Raw genomic sequence first — 11,272 nt, forward strand, 5'->3', positions numbered from 1 at the left:
AAAAAAAAAAAAAAAAAAAACTAATAGTCTGGGTGTGGTGGCTCACGTCTGTAATCCCAGCACTTTGGGAGGCGGAGGAGGGTGGATCACCTGAGGTCACGAGTTCGAGACCAGCCTGGCAAACATGGTGAAACTCCATTTCTACTAAAATACAAACAATTATCCGGGTGTGGCAGTGCGCGCCTGTAGTCCCAGGTACTCGGGAGGCTGAGGCAGGGGAAGTGCTTGAACCCCGGCAGTGGAGACTGCAGTGAGCCAAGATCACGCCACCGCACTCCAGCCTGGTGAAAGAACAAGACTCCATCTCAAACAAACAAACAAAAACTAGCCGGGCGTGGCGGCGGGCACCTGGGATCCCAGCTACTCGGGAGGCCGAGGCAAGAGAATCGCTTGAATCCGGGAGACGGAGGTTGCTGTGAGCCCAGATCGCGCCACCAAACTCCAGCCTGGATGACAGCAAGACTCCATCTCACGAAAAAAGAAGACATGCTCTTCAAAGTGATCAGGCACTGCAACCATGGATGGGTCCATTTCTGCAAACCATTACAGAATGGGGGCCATGCCACCAGGACAAATGCACCCACCCAGAGCCAGGCGGTTAGGAAGCCACCAGAGGGCTTCCAGGAGGGAAATTGCTATGGTGTGGGTTCCTTGTGTGCTTGCGCTCTTCAGGGGTCCTGCTCCGCTTCTGACCCTCTTCAGGTGAGCTCAGTGCCAGGACTGCAGCCACATGGACCTCTCACTGCTGCATCCTTCAAAGTCCAGCAGACGACCCCTCACCTTGGGGTAGGAGCTCCTCCACTCAGCTCCTCACAGCACCCTGCCATCAGCGGGGCTGGGGAGGGGAACACTGCCCATGTCACATCAAGTCACGGTTGGCCCCACACACAGAAAGGACCAGCTTGCTGGGAACTGGACCCTGAAATAAACAGTAAGAACCACAGCCTGCAAATACCTCTAAGCCTCACCCAAAGCAGGTCATGTTTGCTCATGACCAAATTCCAGAAGATTGGGAGGCATCGGGACAGACTCCAGAAAGGTACTGGTGGCAGTGGACTGGTCTGCTGAGTCACAGCAGCAGCCCCACGCTCCAGGCTGTTTGTTTCTGCCGCTCCCTTTGGGATTAACTGCAGATTGAACCTGCTCACCTTGTTTCAGCTCAGCCTCTGCAACTGTCTGTCTGCTGGGCTCCAAGTCACCTGAGAGGCGAGGTGAGGTAAGTCGGAGGACAGCAGGGGTGGGGGAAGGCAGGCCGCTCCCTCCCATGGTTATGGGGAGCTAAGCTAAGCTAAGCTGAGCCGGACTGAGCTGCTCTCCTGAGGGCTCAGGGGTAGCCCTGCCCTCCCAGCTGGCTGTGATGCTCTAGTGGGATTTTCTGGAGGAACAAACACGAAAAAACATCGGGAAACCTGACAGCTTGGTCAGGAGTCTACTCGTACCACATGGGTGGGGGCAATTCAAGGGGTCCTTAGTGAAAAGCAGTTGGGAGCTTCTCCTCTTCCCCGTGCCCTCCTCTCTCCTGAGGACCACAGCAAGGGAGGGATCTGCCCAAGGACACAAGGTGACTTAGCAGAAGCAAGACATGATGAAGATCTCCAGCTATCGATGTCTGGCTAGGCCAGGGCAAAGGTACCTGGGACATGACCTGTCTGTTTTATAAACCCAAATCGCTGCAGCCCTTGTCTTGGCATGAGGGTTTCATGGTAGAGTGCAATGCCTGCTGGAGGGCCAGCAAGGGTGGGCCATCCCATCCCCAAGGGTCACTGGGTTCAAGGACCTGCCCAGACTCCCTGGGTGGAGCCCTGGGCCTTGGCAGGGGCCCAGTTGGTTCCTGGCCACTGGGGCCAGAGAATCTGGGGGCTGCTGAGTTAGTTCAGCTGAAAAACCAACAAAAGGGCCTCCCTCCTATACCCAGGGGCTCATGAGTCACCGGGGCTTTGGGGAAGTGCCAACATCATCATGACACAGCAAAAATCTTATCAGACCAATGGGGAAGTCAGCCCAGAAAAGTTCGGAGGAAAGCGGGGGCGGGGGCCGCTGGGTCATCCCTCACACAGGCCCATCATGGGTATGCGTCCTGAACGCCCATCAAGCCCAAGCCCATGGCCCTTGTGATCCAGGTGAGGAAACTAAGGCCCAGAGAGGTGAATACCCCGCAGACTCTGAGTCCCAGTCTCTTCCCCTCACCCCCTGTGAGGCTCTCCGGCCTCATCGAGGTCCCATCAGGTGGGGAAAGATGCTGTTCCAGGTGCACACTGGTCTACAAGGCCAGAGCTTTCTGGAAGGGGACAGTAAGTACCTCGGCTCCCTTTATGGTAGGGGTGGGAGTCCTGAGAAAGCGGGAAGTGGCCCACTTGGTAACTCTGAGGTGCCATCAGGGCCCCCAGGAAGGAAGCTGGGTGTGTGCGCAAGTGTGAGGTAAGCTGGCCAGGGAGGAGGAAGGGACAGAGGAAGGCCACGTGGGTCCAGCCTGCCCCAGGGTGTCCCGCTTGCCCAGGCTGTGGGTCTGCCAGCCACTTGCCTGCTTTCAGTTTCTAGGTCATGCTGAGCTTGTTCCCAACTTGGGGCTCCGGGCATTTGCTCTTCCTTCTGTGTGGGTGCTCTCCAGGCCCTCCTCGTGGGATCTATGTGCTCTGGGGGGCTGGGGACACATGGCCCACGTGTATCTTCTGAAACACACGCCAGCCTGTGCTCTTGCTCGTCTGCTTACTTGCCATGGTTTCCTGGCCACAATAACACATAGGTCCCATGAGGAGGGCAGGCACTGGCTGCTGTGGCCCAGAAGTACCCAATCGCTGTCTGCTGAATGAATGGAGAATGGGCTGCTTTCCTGGAGCAGCACATTCTAGGATCGTGTGCCCTCAAGTGCCACCCTGCCTACCTCCCACACTGAGTGAGGCATCAAGAGCAGAATGAGTCTGAGAGCGGGAGCTGTTCCAGGTGCTGCCTGAGCACACCACCTTCCACCTCCCCCTCCAGCAGGAAGAGGAAGAAACAAACCACCAGGCTCTTCAGAGACAGGACCCCTTGTCCCCTACCCACAGTGCTGGAGCTGGCACTTCCTATTTCTGCTTTGAAAGCCTCAGGTTGTCACTCTCAGAGCAGAAGAGAGCAAAGGGGAACCCTACTGATTTCAACAAAACGAAGTTGCCCAACCCCAAGCTGGCCACAGGCGAAGGCAGTGAAATGACACAATCAGCTTGGAAAAGCCTAAAGACCCTGGGCACTCTTTTCAAAAGCTGTCATTTGCTATACGAAATGCTGAGGTTCAGGGAAAGGAAAACACTTGCTCCAAGTCACACAGCAAGCTTGCATGCTCTCAATGAGGTGTCTAATAAGAGCTGAAGGCCTGGAGTCATAAGCCATCATTATGGTCTGAGTTGTTCTGTTGCAGTGTCCTTGTGGCAGCATGGGGTGGAGACGGGGAAAGGAGGAGAAAGCAACCTCAGTTACCTTCTCCTCCAGTCTGCTTCTTGGACTGAGGGCTTAACAGTCAGAGTCCTAGCTGTTAAGGTTTGTGGCCGATGAAGGTATGGCTCTTTTTATTTATTTTTTTGAGATGGAGTCTCACTCACTTGGTCGCCCAGGATGGAGTGCAGTGGCACCATCTTGGCTCACTGTAAACTCCACCTCCTGGGTTCAAGCGATTTTCCTGCCTCAGCCTCCCAAGTAGTTGGGATTACAGATGGGTGCCACCACACCTAGCTAATTTTTGTTATTTTCTTTTTTTTTTTGAGACGGAGTCGCATTCTGTTACCCAGGCTGGAGTGCAGTGGTGCGATCTCTGCTCACTGCAAGCTCTGCCCCCTGGGTTCACGCCATTCTCCTGCCTCAGCCTCCCTAATAGTTGGGACTACAGGCGCCCGCCACCACGCCCGGCTAATTTTTTGTATATTTAGTAGAGACGGGATTTCACCGTGTTAGCCAGGATGGTCTCAATCTCTTGACCTCGTGATCCACCTGCCTTGGCCTCCCAAAGTGCTGGGGTTACAGGCGTGAGCCACTGCACCCAGCCTTTTTCTTTTTGTTTTGAGATAGAGTCTTGCTCTGTAGCCAGGCTGGAGTGCAGTGGCACGATCTCAGCTCACTGCAACCTCTGACTCCCTGATTCAAGCGATTCTACTGCCTCAGCCTACTGAGTAACTGGGACTACAGGCATGTACCACCACGCCCAGCTAATTTTTGTATTTTTAGTAGAGATGGGGTTTCACCATCTTGACCAGGATGGTCTCGATCTCTTGACCTTGTGATTCGCCCGCCTCGGCCTCCCAAAATGCTGGGATTACAGACGTGAGCCACCGCACCTGGCCAATTTTGTATTTTAGTAGAGACTGGGTTTTGCCATGTTGGCCAGGCTGGTCTCAAACTCCTGACCTCAGGTGATCCACCTGCCTCGGCCTCCCAAAGTGCTGGGATTGCAGGCGTGAGCCACCTCACCCGGCCAGGTATGGCTCTTCTGAGGAGACCAGGCTGAGGCTGGGGATAAGGCCAAGTCCAATCTACTGTGGGCTCCACCTGAGTACCTCTCCTGGGTCTCAGGCTTACGGGGAGTCAAAAGCCAATGGCCCCTCCTTACTCTCCCACTGGCAGAGCCCTTCTCCCTCGGCTGCCTCATTCCTTTTTGGCTCTCCTTTTCTAAGTTCTGATCAGAAGTACAAAGGTGTCAAGGAGTAGGTTTGGCAAAGAGCGACAACGCGTTGTCTATGTGAACAAAGAACCACTGAGCTCATCCAGCACTGAGGGGCGCACAATGTGGCAGAGCTAACTAGTTTTGATAGAGCTCCTTCTCAAGTTACAAGGTAAGTTAATGGCAAAGGTGGTCATACAGTAGTGAGCAGATTCTTGAGTGTATCCAGGGTTAAAAGTGAAAACTGAGACCACATGTAATTTGAGATGAAGCCCTTGTTCCACCAGCCCCTGCATAGTCTCACTGCCCCATGGGACACAGGGGAGGGTGCTCTAGTCTGGGGTGATGGTTGTCCTAGGACCACCCCTCCTTCCCCTCCCACGGAAATCCTCATGCTATACTATTCTTTGGTCTTTCCTATGAGTGCAAAATGGCGGTTCCACAAACTGGACAATTGGGGCCAGGTGGGGTGAGGCAGAGCTTCTTGGTAGGCTTTCGAAACTGAGGCAAAGAGATACTGTTTAAAGAAAGGTTGAGTGTTTGTACTGACAGAACTTGAAGTGTTAGTGAAGAGGCAGAGATCAGGTCTCAGATCCTGCCTTTGGAACTCATTTGTTAAGGCATGAAGAGGTTTAAAATAAACCACAGAATGAATAGCGTTCCCTGTTTTCCCAAGAAGTCCATCTAGCCAGTCCCTACAGAACCTGCAACTCCAGGACTAAGGGCTACATTCAGAGGCTAGGCACAGGGTTCGGAAATGTCCTGTGGCCGGGTGCAGTGGCTCACGCCTGTAATCCCAGCACTTTTGGAGGCCGAGGCGGGCGGGTCACTTAAGGTCAGGAGTTTGAGACCAGCCTGACCAACATGGTGAAACCCCGTCTCTACTAACAATACAAAAATTAGCCAGGTGTGGTGGTGCATGCTTGTAATCTCAGCTGTTTGGGGGGCTGAGGCAGGAGAATCGCTTGAATACAGGAGGCCGAAGTTGCAGTGAGCCAGTATTGGGCTACTGCACTCCATCCTGAGCGACCAGAGCGAATCTCCGTCTCCAAAAAAAAAAAAAAAAAAAAAAAAAGAAATGTCTTGCAAGTACATATGCACATCAGGTAGAGCTGGGATGATCCTGGCACACTAGCAGGAGCGGGAGGAGGGGCTCAACTTAGCAGAGCCTGTGTGGTCCTGCAACAATTAGTTGGAAAAGCTGAGGCATGGAGCAGGCACTTCCTGGCTTTTAAGATTGGGGCCTGGGAGAGACTCACCGATGCACCCATGATGATGAATATGTGTGTATCTGACTGATGGAAGGCATCGCCCTGGAACAGCTCTTCCCGCAGGATCCCGCACACCTGGGTCCGGCTCAAGGCCACCTGCTCTGCCATGACGCTGTCTGGTAGAAGAAAGGCTCGTTAATAAGGCAGAAGAACAGGAGAGCATTGAGAAATTAGCCCTTTTCTTGAGAGTTCCTCTGGGGTCTCACCGGGATGACACCTGATTACCCAAGCCACTCCTTGTGAACGGCTGGGCATTGGGGAGTGCTTGATGAGTTAGAAACTGCTGGCTCTGGGCTCCAGCCACACTCTCCCTCATTCAGGGTGTACATTACAAAATTACCCAAAGCATTGGTGGATTCCGGCTAGAGCATCAATTCTGGACAACCAAGTAAAATCCTTGTGGGGCACGGAATTATGCGCCCAGGACCATTCATTCCCGACTGTAGCGGGAACTCCACAATGACCTGGACCATGGGACGTGATGCAGATGCTGGAGTTCAACTCCAGCCCTCCCCTGGCCAAGCTGGGAGACCCCGGCCGGCAAGTCCCCTTCGCTCTCGGGGTCTCAGGGGCTCGAGAGGAGGTGCGGGATATAAACGGATTAAGACCCTCTCGAACAAACAGCGTGTATTTTACCGCCGCGCGGCGCAGCGCCGGGCAGTACGCTCCTCCGGCTGCGCGGCGCCCGCCCGCCCGGTTACCTGCGCTTCGTCGCCTCCGCCCTCCGCGCTCGCAGCCCCGAAGTGTACGGCCGTTTCCGGGGGCTGAGCCCCGCCGGCCCATTTAATCTGCGGGGCGGGGCGGGCGCCTGGGCTGAGCTGACCCGCCTCAGGCGAGGCGTGCGGGGCGGGGCCTCGACCGCCATCCCTCGTGCGGGCGGGGCGGCGACAGGGCAGGTGCGCGCGCATCCCAGGCCAGCCCCGCCCCTCAGGCACCTGCGCTGGAGGCCGGCCCGCCGGCTGCCTGCCATACCCGCTGCCGCTGCTCCGCATCCCCAATGTCCGGCGGGGACGGGTGCAGCTCCGCGTAGTGCTCCCGCATCCCCATCGCCGCCCAGGCCAGGCCCCGCCCCTACTGTCCGGTTTTCCCGCCTGCCTCGGCGGCCTCCCGCACTCGCGGAGGGCTCCACTTCCGCCAGCAGCGTGGCCACGCCTCCTCTGGGCTGTCCCTCGGCTCCTGGGCGGGGCCTTCTGGCGCGCCGCTCCCCCGGGAACCCTCGCCTGTTCGCGGGTCAAGCCGGCCCTATTGGGCAGTCTCTTCTTGACTCCTCCCCCGGAGAGGGCGGGGCGGCCGAGCGCCCCGAGGCTAGACGCCGCCGTCCGAGAGACGAGGGGGCGTGTAGGCCGTGACGCCCTTCAAAGTGGCCGGTGTGCTTATCATTACCGAGCTTCCGCGGGCGTGCAGAGCCTGGCTGACTCAGACTTCTCTCCGGAGCGGGATGCGGCCCTACCGCGACCTCGCACTTCTCGCCGGCTTCCCGTGTTCCCGGGGCGGGGCTTGTATGTTTTTACTTCCGGATCCGACAGCTATGACGCCGGAAGCCGGAAGCGGGGATTTCGATAGCGGAGAAGGAAAGGGCGACCGCGGAACTGGAACTTTCTCGGAGCGCCGGGGCCCTACCTGCATTCACAGTCCGCAGCTCCCACCCTTCTCACGTCTGACGGACTTTGCTGACAGGTGTGGTCCTTTTCCCTAAAGACAGGGTTCTATCGGTGGGTGTTCCGCCGCTTCCGAGACTCCCCCGGACGTTCAGGCTCCCCCATCTGTTTTGGGCCCCAGCCCGTTCCTGCCGCGCGCTTCTGGAGCACTGGCCAAGGCGGGCCGATTCAGGACCCAGGTTACTTGGGAGGCGAGCTGGACTGTTTCTGCTCCTCCCTTCTCTTCCACTGCGGGGTCTGACCCTACTCCTTGTGCGAGGACTTCTCTAGTTCAGAGACATTTTCTGTTCTCCAAAGTTGACTGCGCTCGATCAGGGTCGTTAAATTCTTCGAAAATGCCTCAAATATAGTTTGGCAGCTAGGTATCTGATCTCATGTGCCTGTTTGCTCGTTTTGCAAGACAACATCGGTCTGTTCTCATACTGTTTCTGTGATCTGAGAATGAATGGGCTGTCCTGGCACATTAGAGGAATAGCACGGAGGTCACTATAGCTGGAGCAGAGTGAGGGAGGGGAGCACAGTTGGAGAGGAAGGGATGGGGTACCCGATGGTACAGGGCCTTGTAGGCCGTTGTAGGGAGGTTGACTTTTACGCAGAAGGCAACGGGGAGCCATGGTAGGGTTCTCAGTAGAGAAAGAATGTGATCGGAATTACGTCTTACACTGATCGTTCTAGCAGTGGTGGGGAGAACAGACCATAGTGGGGAAGGGTAAAAGAAGGGCAACCTATTAAGAGGTAATTGCAGTAATCCAGCTCAGAGACAGTGCTTTGAACATTTTATTATTGAAAATTTCAAAAATGTACACAAGTAGAAAAATTAGTATAGTAAATCTTTTTAGTTTGTTTCTGAGAGATGGAGTCTCGCTGTGTCGCCCAGGCTTGAGTGCAGTGGCACGATCTCAGCTCACTCTAACCTCCTCCTCCTGGGTTCAAGCGATTGTTCTGCCTCAGCTTCCCAAGTAGCTGGGACTGCAGGCATGCGCCACTACGCCCAGCTATTTTTTGTATTTTTGGTAGAGACGGGGTTTCACTGTATGTTGGCCAGTGTGGTCTTGAACTCCTGACCTCAGGTGATCTGACTGCCTCAGCCTCCCAAACTACTGGGATTACAGGTGTGAGCCACTGTGCTCGGCCAGTATAGTAAATCTTACATTCACAGCTCCCAACTTCAACAATTGAAGTTATCAACTTATGACTAATTTTGTTTATACCCCACGCAAATCTCTCCCATTATTATTTTTTTCTTTTTCTTTTCTTTTTTTTTTTTTTGAGACAGAGTCCCCTCTGTAGCCAGGCTGGAGTGCAGTGGTGTGATCTCCACCCACTGCAACCTCCGTCTCCTGGGTTCAAGCGATTCTCCTGCCTCAGCCTCCCACATAGCTGGGACTACAGGCGTGCACCGCCACGCCCAGCTAATTTTTGTAGTTTTAGTAGAGATGGGGTTTCATCATGTTGGCCAGGATGGTCTTGATCTCTTGACCTTGTCATCTGCCTGCCTCGGCCTCCCAAAGTGCTGGGATTACAGGCATGAGCCACCGTGCCCGGCCTCTTTTTTTTTTTTTTTTTTGAGACCCAGTCTCACTCTGTCACCCAGGCTGGAGTGCAGTGGCGTAATCTTGGCTCACTGCAACCTCCATGTCCCAGGTTCAAGCGATTCTCCTGCCTCAGCCTCTCAAGTAGCTGGGATTACAGGCATGCACCATCACTCCCACCTATTTTTTTTTTTTTTTTTTTGTATTTTAGTAAATACAGGGTTTCGCCATGTTGGCCAGGCTGGTCTCGAACTCCTGACCTCAAGTGATCCACCCGCCATGACCTCCCAAAGTGCTGGGATTACAGGTGTGAACCACCATGCCTGGCCACCATTATTATTTTCAATAACAGCTTGAGATATCATTAGCATGTCACACAGTTCATCCATTTAAAGTGTACAATTCAATGGTTTGTGGTATGTGTATTCACAGAACATTTTCATCACCCCCCCAAAGAGACCCCATACCCTTTAGCTCAGCTTATCTTCCCCCCAGCCCTAAATGGCTCTCCCCGGTAACCATTAATCCACTTTATGTCTCTATGGATTTGCTTGTTATAAACATCTCATATAAATAGAATCATACAGTGTTTAGTCTTTTGTTTATTTCTCTTAGCATATTTGCAAGATTTGTTCATGTTATAGCATGTGGATGTACTAGATTTTGTTTATTTATTTATTTATTTATTTATTTATTTATTTGAGACGGAGTCTCACTGTGTCGCCCAGGCTGGAGTGCAGTGGCCGGACCTCAGCTCACTGCAAGCTCCGCCTCCCGGGTTCATGCCATTCTCCTGCCTCAGCCTCCTGAGTAGCTGGGACTACAGGCGCCCGCCACCTTGCCCGGCTAGTTTTTTGTATTTTTTAGTAGAGACGGGGTTTCACCATGTTAGCCACGATGGTCTCAATCTCCTGACCTCGTGATCCACCCGTCTCGGCCTCCCAAAGTGCTGGGATTACAGGCTTGAGCCACCGCGCCCGGCCTAGATTTTGTTTATTCATAGTTGGTGGACATTTGTTTCCACTCTCTGGCTGCTATGAGTAATGCGCTACAAGCATTCATGTGGAGACATGTGTTTTCATTTCTCTCGGGTATATACCTAGGAGTTTTCCCATTATTTGGAGGTGAATTCAGACATCATCTTTAAATATTTAAGTGTGCCTCTCTCTAAGACAGGACTCTGAAAAACAACCACAATATCATTATGACACCTAAAATAGTTAATGTTAATTGCTTAGTGTGATCAGATGGGTCGGGGGATACATTTTGACAGGATTTCCTGATGGATTAGATGTGCTCTTTGTGTGTGTGTGTGTGTGTGTGTGTGTGACAGAGAGAGAGAGAGAGACAGAGACAGAGAGAGAGAGAGAATCAAAAAAGACTTGACAGCTGGAGGATGGATTTGCCATCAGCTGATAACAAAGGAGGCCTTGGGTAGATCTGAGTTTTGGGGACTGTCGGGGGTCTTAGAGAGGTTCGTTTTGAGAGGACTACTAGATAACCAAGTAGAAATGTTGAGTTTGATAAATGAATGTGGAGTTTAGAAAAGAGGTCTAATTAAGCATCAAGATTGGAGTTCAAGGCGTGAGACTGGATAGAATTCCTGCGGGAGCAAATGTAGTTACAGAGGAGAAGACGTCCTGGGACAGAGCCCTGGGGCACCCCAACATGAAGGGTGGGAACCCAGTGAGAGTGCCTGGGCAGGAGTAGCCAGCAAGATAGGGAGGAAACCAGGAGAAGGGGCTGTTCTGGAAACCAAGGGTGGAGTGCAGTGGCACAATCTCAGCTCACTGCAACCTCCACCTCCTGGGTTCAAGCAATTCTCCTGCTTTGGCCTCCCGAGTAGCTGGGACTACAGGTGCGTGTCATGTCACCACACCCTGCTAATTTTTTTTTTTTTTTGAGACGGAGTCTTGCTTTGTCGCCTAGGCTGGAGTACAGTGTCTGGCTCTCAGCTCACTGCCAGCTCCGCCTCCCGGGTTCACGCCATTCTCCTGCCTTAGCCTCCCGAGTAGCTGGGGCTACAGGCGCCCGCCACCACGCCCGGCTAATTTTTTATATTTTTAGTAGAGACAGGGTTTCACCGTGTTAGCCAGGATGATCTCGATCTCCTGACCTCATGATCTGCCTGCCTCGGCCTCCCAAAGTGCTAGGATTACAGGCGTGAGCCACCGTGCCCGGCAA

General features: G+C 53.7%; 1 protein-coding gene across 7 annotated transcripts in view; it reads right to left on the minus strand.

Moving 5' to 3' along the window:
* The window catches only part of G6PD (glucose-6-phosphate dehydrogenase), a 19,279-nt gene extending 11,677 nt beyond the window's left edge, over positions 1-7,602 (minus strand). The window contains exons 1-2 of one of the 7 annotated variants that reach the window (XM_017857423.1): positions 7,282-7,393; positions 5,887-6,014 (exon numbers count right to left, since the gene is read on the minus strand). In XM_017857423.1, the coding sequence (XP_017712912.1) occupies positions 5,887-6,006 (120 nt within the window). In that variant the 5' untranslated portion in view covers positions 6,007-6,014; positions 7,282-7,393. Of the gene's footprint in view, positions 1-5,886; positions 6,015-6,599; positions 7,252-7,281 lie in introns of those variants that run through there. The other 6 variants (XM_017857417.1, XM_017857420.1, XM_017857421.1 and 3 more) reach the window with 6 other exon arrangements.
* Positions 7,603-11,272: the final 3,670 nt, after the last annotated feature.

The sequence above is a fragment of the Rhinopithecus bieti genome, unplaced genomic scaffold (genome assembly GCF_001698545.2).
Source record: "Rhinopithecus bieti isolate Rb0 unplaced genomic scaffold, ASM169854v2 scaffold_47305, whole genome shotgun sequence".
In the NCBI taxonomy this organism is placed as follows: domain Eukaryota; kingdom Metazoa; phylum Chordata; class Mammalia; order Primates; family Cercopithecidae; genus Rhinopithecus; species Rhinopithecus bieti.